Here is a 14,921-nt window from a genome sequence, read left to right as displayed (position 1 = left end):
CGACTGAAGTTTCCTGATAATATGAAATGGCAAACATGCAGTCTATAAAAAACATTGCGATTGCAAAGATGTAAACTCACTAATAGCCTTATCGCCCTTATCTACTGATGCTGAATTGTTACATTCTATTAACCAATAAATGACCAACTCTGGATTGTGTCCATCTTTAACCTTTTTGTTTCATTACAGCCTGTGTTAGTAAAATGCAATTTTTTTTCAATAGGCCAAAAGAAAAACATGTCTAATGGCTGCAAGACATACGTTGTGTGATTTGGTTGACAAAGTAGTACCGAAATTATTTGATTAGCAAGTTCAGTGAGTTATATAGAATTGCATGGCGAGCTATGACCAAAAAATAATAATAGGTGGACAAAATGACGTTTCTTTGAAGAAAAAAAAGATCCACATTCTTTGAACCCTTCAATGAAGAACTCAGAATTAGCTAAGTCTTTTGGACATTTATATGCCTAAATATGGCAAAATCATTTTTCTTATACTCATTTGACAATTACTGGCAGTAAAATATAGCCTCGAATTATCGCAGGCTACAACAGTGATTGTCTCACCCTTCTATTCTACAGATGTCAGAGTAAAACCATTTCATGAAACCTGACAATTTTAAACATGCCTGTCTTTTTAATATATTGATTCCAGACTCTTCCATTTTGAATATATTACCAAGCCTATCATTTTAACTGTACTTGCTCATGGTTTTGTTCAACAATTCCCCAATAACCATTATCTTATTTCCGACAAGATAAAAACATAAGTTTATTAATAAAAATAAAGCCAGAAAATTTTTCGTCAAATCTCCCTAAAACTAGGTGCGTTGTCTGTAACAATATTCCGTGTGAGATGGCGTGTTAAGTTGCTCGTAGTGCACAAAAAACACAGAAATAAATAGTAATGTACCGGAAAGGTGTAGTTATCATCATAAATGGCAGCATGTGCGTGAATTATATATTTAATGACCAAGGAAAAGAAAAATCTAACCTTGATCAGGTTAATTTCCAGAAATATTCAGAATTCCCTGCAGATGTAAGCAAGCGATTTACGACGGGTTAAGCATGTCTACGTCCAAACTTTACATCTGCCGAAAACTCCCAAAACACTTATAGTGACATCTAGCAAATAGCAAAAGAACTAGAGCAATTAACACTGCCAAAAAATACCGGGAGTAACATTTTGCGAGTAGCAAAAGAACATAGGCAATTAACTCGTCCAACGCACTGACATCTAACGAGAAGCAAAAGAACAATGGCAACTATCCCTGCCAACGCACTTGTAGTGACATCTAACGAGAAGCAAAAAAAACAATGACAATTAACACTGCCAACGCACTTGTAGTGACATCTAACGAGAAGCAAAATAACAATGGCAATTAACACTGCTAACGCACTTATAGTGACATCTAACGAGAAGCAAAAGAACAATGGCAACTAACACTGCCAACGCACATGTAGTGACATCTAACGAGAAGCAAAAGAACAATGGCAATTAACGCTGCTAACGCATTTGTAGTGACATCTAGCGAGTAGTAAAATAACTATGGCCATATGACAGTTAACACTGCCGACACACTTGTAGTGACATCTAACAAGAAACACAAGAACAATAGCAATTAACTCGTCCAACGAAATTGTAGTGACATCTAACGAGAATAAAAAGAACAATGGCAATTAACACGGCCAACACATTTGTAGTGACATCTAGTGAGTAGCAAAAGAACTATAGCTATTAACATGTCCCAACTAACCCTGTTTTACCTTACACCAGCACAGATTGAGAGGGCTTCACATTAATGCCACGTACGGACTACTATATGATTGAAACTTCACGCTACATCAAAAAACGGCGATAAAATTTTACAGGAACATTTTAAGAAAAGGCTTAATGTCCAGGAATTTTCTACACGTAAAATACACTGACCTGGGTAACCGCAGTTGTTACTTTATTGCCAATGTTTTAAGCTTGATAGTTCCTTGTTAATTACTGTTATTTGAAGTTTTTTTTCAAAACTTTTGTTTTAGATTTTTATTTTGATTAATGTTAAATAACATCAGAAAGTTTAAATAAAAACACTCAATAAGTACCGGGTCAAAAATTTCGTGAAAACATTTTTACTCATAAACGTTTCTGGTTTTCTAAATGCAGCATTGCCAACCGACGGCCGAAATTTCTCTCGTCTTTTTAGTCCTGTTATTTCGCACGGCAAAAAAAAAAAGAAAAGCGATAAGGGGGGGTGGAGGAGGATGAAGCAGATAAGAGATCCCCAGAGTCCCGTTAACAGCCCCAGCGGAAATAACGAAGAATATTAAAATATTTGAATATTATTTCTTTCGAGGAAGAAAAAAAAAGGTCCGCCCATTTGCGCGGCTGAGTTTCTTAGCCTGCTTCCCCGTCTCGGCAGACCCGAGCTTGCAGCGCGCTCGCTCTGCCGTCCGTTCTGCAACGGCGACGGATCACGTGAGCGGAGATGAGATTACGAAACACTAGTTTAATTAAAAAAACAAGATCATGCTTCGAGATCATAGCACGGACAGCATTTACATCTATATAAATAAATATATAAATGTTCGTTAGATCAAAACCTTAAAGTCTCCGAAAGTTCTTCACCGACTGCTTTTAAATGCTTTGGCACAACTTTGCATTCGAATACGCGCGTTTTTTTATGGACCTATGTCACACCTTAGAAAGGTAAAAAGATAGATAAAAAATATATAGTTATATATATATATTTATATGTATGTTTTCGTCTTCTGTTTTGTAAAGATGATGATTTAGATAGGAAAATATAAACATAGATTTGGACATAGAGAACGGTATAGATAGAAAGGGAGATACACAGATATGATATATATAGAAATAGAGAGAGGAATATATAGGGAGATGTAGAGATATATAGGTAGGGAGACAGAATGAGAAGATAGAAACATAGACATATTAAGAAATAGAGAGTGATATAGAGTTGTATGGGTAAATATATATATATATATATATATATATATAGAGAGAGAGAGAGAGATTTTATATATATGGAGAGAAATATAGTGAGATTTATACATGAATATATAGATAGATAGAGAGAAAGAGAGAGATGGAAAGAGTTTCTTAGTATATGTGTACAAATTACAAACAAATTGTGTGCTTTATAATTTCTATCTTTTCCACTTAACGTGACAAGGTAAAGCTAGTATGTAATAAAAACAAACGGCAAATTAATAATAGAACATTAGATATTTATGTATCTGTAACCATTTTTAACGTATTTAGAACATAAATAAACATGGCTACCATTGGTCGCACGGAGCAACGCAAACGGAAGAGCTCATTGTTGAGGTAATCCGTGGTTGTAGCACGGGCCTAAAGGTGGGTTTACGATTGAAAATTAAGAATTAAGACTTAAGACTTCGTCGGATACTTACCAGATGACTCTATGTAAACTTGGAATGGTTTATGATTGTCGTGTGTGAATTTTGACGGGTCGTGTGCGAACCATATGATGACTTAAGACTTAACAGAAATGGTTATATTTTATATTTTTCGTTAAGACTTAAGGGAAGCGACCAATCACAACAAACCGGAACCTTTCAACCGGAAGTTTATGTCTTATTATTGGACCGAGCGAGGCAGTATTTTGGGTTAGAATTCGTATATTTGTCATTTGTAATCATCATCCATTTCGAAAAATAGATATCCCATTTGTCAATAACCTATTTCAAACCTGCTTCTCCGTTTAGAACAATGGCCGACCAGGTGTTTTGTGCTGTGATTGGTTAGAATTAACGACTTCTATGTCAATCATAAACTGGAAAATGTAGTTTTGACTTAATCGTGTGTTCGATGTTAAGTTATAATTCTTAAGGAAATCAATCGTAAACCCAGCTTAAAGCCGCGTCTCCAGGTTAGCCAACGATGGAGCGAGGCGGCGCAGTGTCGCCAACCTCCGCGTCTCGGACGAATGCACACCGGCTAGTGAGGAGTTCTGGGTTCGAGTCACGGGTAAAGGCCTTTTCACAATACCGCGATGCGACGCGATCTGGCGACGTGATGTAGCGAAGGCAGCGACGTAAATATATGTCGCCAGCTAGTGCACTTCATAATAGCGCGACGCGATCGCCATGCAGCTGGCGAAAAAAACCGAACCAGCCTGCATTCTGCTGGGGATATTTTACAACATAGTTGTAAACAAAAGCTTTTGGCGGTAATATTAAGATTGTTGTTATTATATTTGTACACTGACTGACTGGTAGAAGCATTTAATTATGGATAGGAATCACGAAGCCCATAATATATTTCTAACCAAGCATTATTTTTCTCCGTCTGATTACAATATTTGTTACTAGAAACATCGTACAAACACGGTTTTTACTGAACTTCATCGATCAGACGCACTTCACAACTCATTTCAATTGAACAAAATCCACGTGTTGTTTACTAACATTACTTAGTTGCATCAATACATCGTTTCTTACCTCTTGTTTTCAGTTCTTCTTCTTCTTTACCACAATCTTGTTTCTGATTGGCTGTTATTTCTGACGTCATTAGCGACATCGCCGAATCGACGAAACAGCCTCGTCGCCAAGTGAGCTGTCGCGCATCGCGGGCGATGTAGTTGTGATTGGCTGGTTTGGTATGACGTCATGTCACATCGCGTCGCGTCGCGTCGCGTCGCGGTATTGTGAAAAGGGCTTAATGTGTAGCTGGAAATTTGAAAGTGTCCAAACAACTCTCAATAATATTGTCGAAATAAAAAAAAATTAACAATACCACGAATTAGTCATTACAAGGAGTATGTAGTTGACTCGTCGGTAACAAACGATTACCAAATTGCCAATCATTAAAAAAAAAGTGGAAAAACACTTCGCTCAAACTCCAAATCGACATATTGCCATAGTTCTTTTGCTACTCGCTAGATGTCACTACAAGTGCGTTGGAAGATGTTAATTGCCATTGTTCTTTAGCTTCTCGTTAGATGGCACTACAAGTGCGTTGAATATCGACCCTGCCATCTTGATTTCCATTTTCCAGGTTCAGGTTACATGAGACCAATCCACGCGAGTCTTGGAATGGATAATGTAAAGTTTTTTTCCTGGTTTAAAAAAAATTAAACCTTAATTTTAATTACGTTTTTCCCTCTTGCAACGTGATATGATTTCTGTTTTAATAGAGAAAAGATTCCAGTCAATACATACATTGATTTTTTCATAAGAATATTAAATAAAAATTGTGTCGTATTTTATAACGCGTTCTCGCCATGCATGTTTTTTTATTTTATTTTTATTTTAGGGATATTTATCAAATTTTAACTCTTTACCTCCCTTGCATTTGTTTTTTCCGCCACATATATCTTTAACAGATATCCACTAAGTGTAATAACTTTTGAAAATATTTTTAGCAGAAAAATTTCTATGTCAGGGAGGTATTAAGTTAAAATTTCAGAAATAGCTCTTAAGTAAATGTAATCACGAAAAAAAAAAAACCAAAAGCAACATGGCGTTCTAGACCAAGCCTTAATGGCGTCGACCAAACTGTCTTCCAAGAACATCAAAACTTGGTCAATGGAATTACTTAATTTACTATACATTTTTCACGCGAGTTAATTCCTCCCCCTTCTCCGCAACGAACAGTGACTTTCAACGCATACCAACTCCTGGGGATTAGAAATTTTCTCTTGTCATTAAAACTCGCCCGCGTGTTTTCGACAGCTCCTCAGAACTTTTCTTTTTCGCATTTTCACACTTTTCCTTTGGAAACAGAATTTTCCTTCGTCACCCTTATTTCCTTGCTATTTTTCATCCGTCAAGTCTCCGTGAAGAGTAATTAGAAAACTTCTTGAAAAAAATTTTTGCGGTGAAGTATTTATTGTTTCCAGCAGTGATTCTTTGACGAGAACCAAGGCATACACATAATGCGTATATTTTAAAAATGATATTTGGCAACAATGTATATACCAAGTTAAATAGTTATTTACCTGAAACTACCTAACATTAACCTAAAATACATCTTAAGTATCTGTCATACGCTTATTATATTTAACAGAAAGCGTAGTATTTTTACTATAGTAATTAATGTGAAAATTTTAGGCAATAAATAGAGTAAACACGCTTTTAAGAGTATAATCAGAAATTTCTGATACAGTGCAGGGACTTATTTTTATACCAATTACAAACGCTAGCATTTGTCCCCTGGAAAATGTTAATGTACAAAAAATGATGGTAATATTATATCCAGGCTGTGATTAAGTTTAGGGCTAATGCATTTCAGTGACTGTTGCGAGTCTGCAAACATGTAGAGGCATGTTAGAATGTTGTGTTAGAATGTTGTTCCACACTTTAGCGGTTGAATAATTAATACGGAGTTTTTTTTGTACATTTGAACGTCTTTCTAAACCTTTACAAAAGGCTTGGGTAATTTTTCTTCTAATCTAAGTTTTTAATAAATGTTTTTTTACTATTGACATTATCTTTTGACAATAAAAAAAAATATTGAAAAATAAAATAAAATTTTTGTCATTCGACTATAACATCGGAATAGAAAATTTCACATTCCTTGTTATTTCCCGTTTGGTTCAAACACCGATGCATTCTGTTTTAAATTGAAAAAAAAAAATTAATTTTTTTTTTTATATTACGGACGTTTAGATTCATTTACATGTTAAAGCTAGTTCGTTTGAATATGAAAAAAAAATTTTCCTTACCCATGAAATGATTTCTTGGACCAACAAATTATGGTAATTTTTTTTGGAAACAAGATGCGTTCTCGGAACTAAAATTCAATATCAGGAAAACGGCTGACTGAAGTTCTGGGAAGATATTCGATACGTCTTATTGGTATGCGTGCGGCACCTGAGGAAGATTATTAGTTACTCCTTAAAGGAGTGAAGAGGGGAGGGAGGGTAACTTTTCAGGGGTCTTTTTAATATTAGAATTGCTAATGCGATAGAAAATTGGAATGCAAAAGTCACTATCTTTCCTTAGGCAATTACAATGTTGGAGTAGGAAAAAAAAAACGGGAGGTGGAAAATTTTTCTTCTTATTCTTTCGCAGCAACGGTACCAGCTGATTCAATACCGGGGCATCGGGCGGAACAAATTGGCTTCCTCGCTTCCTGTCGGATCTTTCCTTCTGTCCCTCTCAGTTCTCACACCTTTAAAGAGTCCCCAAAGCCAGTTCCCCTTCCCCCCCCCCCCAACGGGTGGGTCATCATCGGAATTTAAGCGGACGCGAAGAGAATATTAGGGGCGACGCGCGGATGCCGTATCTCACAGCGGCGATATTAGAACACCTTAGGAATCCCGCGCGCGCCCGAGTTGAGTAGCCGTTTGCGAGAGCGAGCGCAGGGGAAAACGGCCCTAATGGCCCCCCCCCGACCGACGCTGCGATGACGGAAGGGGAGGGGAGGGGGGGGGGGGCAAGCGGAAAGGGGTCGTTATCTCTGGTACAGATGGAAAAAAAAAGGAGAGGAGGAGAAGAAGAACGAGATGAAAGTAGGAAAGATAAGACGGGGGCCCTGGGAAAAAAAGGAAGGGTACCTGGCGGGGAAATAATTTCCCCCAACCCCAAAGGTTGGTAAAGCTCGCTCCATTAATCTCCGCGGGAAACCGCCGGGATATTCAGAGTCACTCGACTCCTTGCGGTGATCACGAGCGCCAAGGACTTAATTTCAGCCGCGACTTCAGTGGTGCGGCAAATGTCGGCCTCAAGGATATATATATATATTTTTTTTAACGTGTACAATGAATTTCAAACAAAGACAGCCATGGAAGAAGAATGGCTTGACATTCTTTGAATACTTTGGAGGTTTATTTTAAATGTGTAACATCTTAGCTCTCGGCATACGGGATTTGGCGGGAGTAACTTCGAGAAAGCCACTGAAGGAACGGAAATGTGTAAGAACCACGGCACGGTGCTGCCATCTGTGACGGATGGCCTGAACCAAAGTTCACAAAGACAGAGGGAATGTTTATATTATTAACTGTTTAAAAAAAAAAAAAAACACTAAACACTTGTTATAACGTTTTTTTCCCCTTTTGGCTTTGTGATCTTTGGTTCGCTCCGTCCACCGTAGAAGGCAGCACCGTCTGTTAGTGCATTCCTTGTCTCCTGTCCAATTACCGAAATTATCAAGAGCTAAATGCCGCCTGCACATCAGAATCTTTAGAGAACGCTAGTGCTCCAGGGGTCGGCAGACTGCGGCTCTTCTCATTGGTCCTTGCGGATCTACAACTGACTGCGCTGCCACAGAACACAAATAAAACTAAAAAAAAAAAAAAAAAATTCCGAACAAAAAACAAACGGCTCAATCACAACTCTTGTGTCCTCGACCTGCGCGCTCACAATCTACCATCTCACTCACCCAGCTGCTTTTTATATAATAATTAATTAAAATTATTTAGGTTTTCTTGTATCATCAGTAGAGCTCTACTAATGTCTAACTATTTTTTAATTCACGTGTTCCCCCCTTCCCCCTACGTAGCCTTAATTTTTAAAACCTTATTTTGATTTTACCTAGGATTTTTTTTGGTTTTCTAGAAGAAGACGCAGAGGAAATAATGCGTCATGCTGGTGTCTCTAAAGTGTTTCAGGGAACCTGTTTGATCAGTATGTGGGTCACTTGATTGAAGCTTTTGGACATACTCCATTGCTAAGCACACGTATGTATGTCTTTTGGTTTTTGTAGTTGTTTTCTTCTACAGACATAAGTACATGTGCTTAAGCAATGGCGTATGTCCAAAAGCTTGCATCAAGTCACGCACTCCCATTGCACAAATCTTTCAAATATAGTATGCGGGTGATCCAGTGGCGGATCCAGAGGTTCACCTCGGAGGGGGGCACTCTAGGATTTCAGAGTAGCCAGAGTATTTTAATCTACTCACACTACACGTAACATCTAACCACCAGATTTTATGATTCTACAAGAATTTCATTAATCATATTAAATATTTTTTATTGGTTTCAGAAACAATCATTTTTAGTCGGCAATATTAATGTAGCAGAGCCTTACAACTCACGTAGTTTTCGGTTCCCTACCACGTTCGTGCAACTTGGGATTTCTCTCGAAAAATTGAAATTAAAAAAAAATTCGAAGGGTTAGGTTAGGTTAGGTCAGGTCAGTCACAACGTGCTTGTTTCCATTGGAAACTTCTGATTTAGCGGCTGGAGTGGCGTTAGTACCAAAACGCAAAAAACTTCGGAAATCTTCGGAAATTTTTGCAGGGAACCGAAACTACGTGAGTTGTAGACTTGGTTCTCCGGGGGGGGGGGGAGGGGCACTTGCCCCTGGTGGCCCCCCACTGGGGTGATCTGGCTCGGGAGTCAGGACGGCAGAAGCAACTCACGGAGTTGATGTAGTTGTAGAGGCTGAGGCCGTCGTCCCACGGCTTCTCCAGGCCGCACGACAGGTTGGCGGGCCGCAGCACGTGGCTGCGGTCCAGCGCGGCCAGCCCGCTCGCGAACACGTACACCGAGTCGTACAGCAGCGCCGGCTCCGCCTCGACACGACACACGGGGCCCTCAGGACACTCGGGGCACTCGGGAAACTCGGGACACTCGGGACACTCGGGACACTTAGGAGACACAGGACACACAGTACACTCAGGGCACTCGGGACACTTAGGAGACACAGGACACTCAGGAGACACAGGACACACAGTACACTCAGGGCACTCGGGACACTTAGGAGACACAGGACACTCAGGAGACACAGGACACTCAGGAGACACAGGACACACAGTACACTCAGGGCACTCGGGACACTTAGGAGACACAGGACACTCAGGAGACACAGGACACTCAGGAGACACAGGACACTCAGGAGACACAGGACACTCAGGAGACACAGGACACACAGTACACTCAGGGCACTCGGGACACTTAGGAGACACAGGACACTCAGGAGACACAGGACACTCAGGAGACACAGGACACTCAGGAGACACAGGACACACAGTACACTCAGGGCACTCGGGACACTTAGGAGACACAGGACACTCAGGAGACACAGGACACTCAGGAGACACAGGACACTTAGGAGACACAGGACACTCAGGAGACACAGGACACACAGTACACTCAGGGCACTCGGGACACTTAGGAGACACAGGACACTCAGGAGACACAGGACACTCAGGAGACACAGGACACTCAGGAGACACAGGACACACAGTACACTCAGGGAACTTGGGACAATTAGGAGACACAGGACACTCAGGAGACACAGGACACACAGTACACTCAGGGCACTTGGGACAATTAGGAGACACAGGACACTCAGGAGACACAGGACACACAGTACACTCAGGGCACTCGGGACACTTAGGAGACACAGGACACTCAGGAGACACAGGACACACAGTACACTCAGGGCACTCGGGACACTTAGGAGACACAGGACACTCAGGAGACACAGGACACACAGTACACTCAGGGCACTTGGGACAATTAGGAGACACAGGACACTCAGGAGACACAAGACACTCAGGAGACACAGGACACACAGTACACTCAGGGCACTCGGGACACTTAGGAGACACAGGACACTCAGGAGACACAGGACACTTAGGAGACACAGGACACTCAGGAGACACAGGACACACAGTACACTCAGGGCACTCGGGACACTTAGGAGACACAGGACACTCAGGAGACACAGGACACACAGTACACTCAGGGCACTTGGGACAATTAGGAGACACAGGACACTCAGGAGACACAGGACACACAGTACACTCAGGGCACTTGGGACAATTAGGAGACACAGGACACTCAGGAGACACAGGACACACATTACACTCAGGGCACTCGGGACACTTAGGAGACACAGGACACTCAGGAGACACAGGACACACAGTACACTCAGGGCACTCGGGACACTTAGGAGACACAGGACACTCAGGAGACACAGGACACACAGTACACTCAGGGCACTTGGGACACTCAGGAGACACAGGACACACATTACACTCAGGGCACTCGGGACACTTAGGAGACACAGGACACTCAGGAGACACAGGACACACAGTACACTCAGGGCATTTGGGACAATTAGGAGACACAGGACACTCAGGAGACACAGGACACACAGGACACACAGGACACTCAGGACACTCGGGACACACAAGACACACAGGACACTCATGAAACTCAGGAAACTAAGGTCACTCGGGACACTCAGGACATTCAAGACACTAGGACACACAGGACACTCAGGACATTCAAGACACTAGGACACACAGGACACTCAGGACACTCAGCACACTCAGGACATTTAAGACACTAGGACACTCAGGACACTCAGGACACTCAGGACACTAAGAATACTAGGGACACCCAGAACCATCATCTACACTGAAGAAATATATATATTTTTGTAAATGGATCATAATCATTCATGAAAAAATTACAGATATTTGTAAATTTGTACATTTACACGAATAAAACTGTATAATCACAAATTAGTGTTAGAATCATTACCCGGGGATTAATGCTGCGTGTTATCCCGGTACATAAAAGTAGTTAAAGTTATTTGTAAACCGTTCCCTGAAAAGCTTTCCAGTATTAACTGCTTACATTGATAAACATAATAAAACTAAACGAAGTCCCATTATGGAATTTTCAATTATTTTCCATGGTTTTAAAAAAAATATGAAATGGAACATCAGTTAAAATATATAATTATGCGCCTTTTTTTGTAAGAAATACTTAGTATTAATTGTAAAAAATTGCATTTCATATACGCAAAAAAAAAAAACATAGCCATGTGCTGTACAAAATTATAGTATCTGTCAGTAGTATATAATAGCCGGTCCTGAAACTGGCTTCTGGCTGTGGTGCTGTGTGTCCTTTCCGCCATCTTGGATTGTGACGTCACGGCGGCCATCTTGGATGACCTTGACCTTGACCTTTGACCTTGACCTGGAATTTGATCCTCAAAAATCGCCAAAAATGACCAAAATTGGGCAAAAATGGCCCAAAATTCCTCAAAAATCGCCATAATTTCAATTTTTTTGAAAAAAATTTCCGCCAAAAAATCTCATATAATTCCACAGTTCAAAAATTAGGATTTCTAAAATCCTCAAAAGTCGCTTTGCCCTAGAAAAAACGAAAACTCCTAAAAGCGGCTTAAAACTCCTAAGAGCTAGCCGCTTATAAGCCGCCGACCTTGAAAATAAGGATGTCATGGCAGCCATATTGGATTATGACGTCACCGTTGCTATTTTCGTTACGCCCGCCATCTTGAAAATCCGCAATTTTTATGTTAGAAAATCGGGAAAATTTTTAAAAATCATTAAAAAATTAAATAATCGAATTAAATAAAAATCTTAAAAACCACTGTTGGACTTATCGTTACGGTCGCCATCTTGGATTATATAAATGTTGCAATTTTCGTTACGCCCGCCATCTTGAAAATCCGCAATTTTTATGTTAGAAAATCGTGAAAATTTTTAAAAATCATTAAAAAAATTATTTAATCGAATAAATAATAAAAATCTTAAAAACCACTGTTCCAGTTATCGTTACGGTCGCCATCTTGGATTATATAAATGTTGAATATTTCGTTACACCCGCCATCTTGGTTGAGTACCATGTCATTCTTACACTTTACGTTACGACCACCATATTGGATCCTATTAATGTTGCAATTATCGTTATGGACGCCATCTTGAAATTTAGACGCCATCTTGGAAATCCGTAATTTTTATGTTAGAAAATCGGGATAAATTCCAAAATTCATCAAAAAATTAATGTATTTTAAATCTGTTTGATTATATCGATGTACGTCCTTGGTTCGAAACCGGTGAGGGCAAAAAATAAAAAATAAAATCAGATCCTTCCTCCACAGAAGCCACCTACAGACTGACCTACCACAACCAATAACTAGATATTTACCATCAGCTGGTATGACATCATGTCCGCCATCTTGTCTTTGTCCGCTGGAGGGAACCATCTTGTTTTCGTCTGCTAGAGTGTGATGGAGTCATGTTAGTATAATGTTCCGTTCTCCATAACTTTGATCTTGACCTTGAACTTTGACCTTGACCTTGGACTTTAACCTTGACCTTGATATTTGACCTTGGACTTTGACCTTGACCTTAAACCTTGAACCTTGGCCTTTGACCTTGAGCTTGAACTTTGACCTTGACCTTGAAATTTGACTTTGACCTTGACGTCCATCATGGATTTGACATTTTATGTTCAGTAAATGCTACCAGGAACTACCACATGCTAGTGGTCATTGCCATCATCTTGTTTTCGTCTGCTGGAGGGGTATCCATATTGTGTGTACTCGTCTTACCAAAATGTTAGTTTTATTCTAACCTGTTACAGTGCAGTAATCATTTATTATTACCGAGGTGCCCGCCATCTTGAAATTTGGCCGCCATCTTGAAATCATGTAATTATTTAGCTAGAAATGCGGGAAAAATTCCAAAATTCATCAAAAAAATCACTCATTAATTTACATATTGAATCGATGGATCCCTGTCCACGGTTCGATTCTTGACCAGTGACAGTTGTAACTAAATATTAAATAAATTTTAGATTCTGTTTTCCATTACCTTTCACAGAGTTTATTAATCATTCGCTCTACGAAAATCAACTCAAGTCAATATTCCTCACCAACGAATTAATACAGTACCGCTATGCATTACATGAAAGTCTAATTGTTCAATAATCGGAATAACCTATAAGCCGTTCATGTACAAAGCCACACATATAGATCAATTGTCTTCAGTCCATGAGACCGAGTCATGTAATTATCAGTCGTATAGGCTAGAAATTTCAGGACCGCATGACCTTCGTCGTTATCTAATTATATACAATTAATCCATCGTGACATTTTTTTATACATACTAAGGGACTAAGTGACCTTGAAAAATATTTTAGTAAAACCAAGAGGTTTTAAACTAGTAAATATTCAATCACTACATTTTGTACTACGCGCAATCAACGAAAAGGTAGCACCGCCAACGAAAAGGCAGCTCATTTATCATTGGCTCCAATATTCATTGGCTCCAATATTCATCGGCTCCAATATTCATCGCCTCCAATATTCATTGGCTACAATATTCATCGGCTCCAATATTCATCGGCTACAATATTCATCGGCTCCAATATTCATCGACTCCAATATTCATTGGCTCCAATATTCATAGGCTCCAATTGCTCCAAATGCTCCAATATTCAACGACTCCAATATTCATCGGCTCCAATATTCATCGGCTCCAATATTCATCGACTCCAATATTCATTGGCTCCAATATCCATGGGCTCCAATTGCTCCAAATGCTCCAATATTCAACGACTCCAATATTCATCGGCTCCAATATTCATCGGCTCCAATATTCATCGGCTCCAATATTCATAGGCTTCAATATTCATCGGCTCCAATATTCATCGGCTCCAATATTCATCGGCTCCAATATTCATGGGCTCCAATATTCATCGGCTCCAATATTCATCGGCTCCAATATTCATCGGCTCCAATATTCATCGGCTCCAATATTCATCGGCTCCAATATTCATTGGCTCCAATATTCATCGTCTCCAATATTCATTGACTCCAATATTCATCGGCTCCAATATTCATCGACTCCAATATTCATTGGCTCCAATATTCATGGGCTCCATTTGCTCCAAATGCTCTAATATTCATTGACTCCAATATTCATTGGCTCCAATATTCATGGGCTCCATTTGCTCCAAATGCTCTAATATTCATTGACTCCAATATTCATTGGCTCCAATATTCATTGGTTCCAATACTCATCGGCTCCAATATTCATTGGCTCCAATATTCATCGGCTCCAATTGCTCCAAATGCTACAATATTCAACGGCTCCAATATTCATCGGCTCCAATATTCATCGGCTACAATATTCATTGGCTCCAATATTCATTGGCTCCAATATTCATCGGCTT

The 14,921-nt window shown here is 39.9% G+C and overlaps 1 protein-coding gene across 4 annotated transcripts in view; it reads right to left on the bottom strand.

Annotated features, from left to right (window-relative positions):
* The window catches only part of LOC134539483 (glutamate receptor ionotropic, kainate 2), a 639,484-nt gene that overhangs the window by 47,317 nt on the left and 577,246 nt on the right, over nucleotides 1–14,921 (bottom strand). For all 4 annotated transcript variants that reach the window (XM_063381555.1, XM_063381552.1, XM_063381553.1 and 1 more), the window contains exon 7: nucleotides 9,341–9,493. In XM_063381555.1, the coding sequence (XP_063237625.1) occupies nucleotides 9,341–9,493 (153 nt within the window). The remainder of the gene's footprint in view (nucleotides 1–9,340; nucleotides 9,494–14,921) is intronic.

Source organism: Bacillus rossius, chromosome 15 (assembly GCF_032445375.1).
Source record: "Bacillus rossius redtenbacheri isolate Brsri chromosome 15, Brsri_v3, whole genome shotgun sequence".
Lineage (NCBI taxonomy): Eukaryota > Metazoa > Arthropoda > Insecta > Phasmatodea > Bacillidae > Bacillus > Bacillus rossius.
Note: the sequence above shows the minus strand (reverse complement) of the source record. Positions and strands in the feature narration are given on the sequence as shown.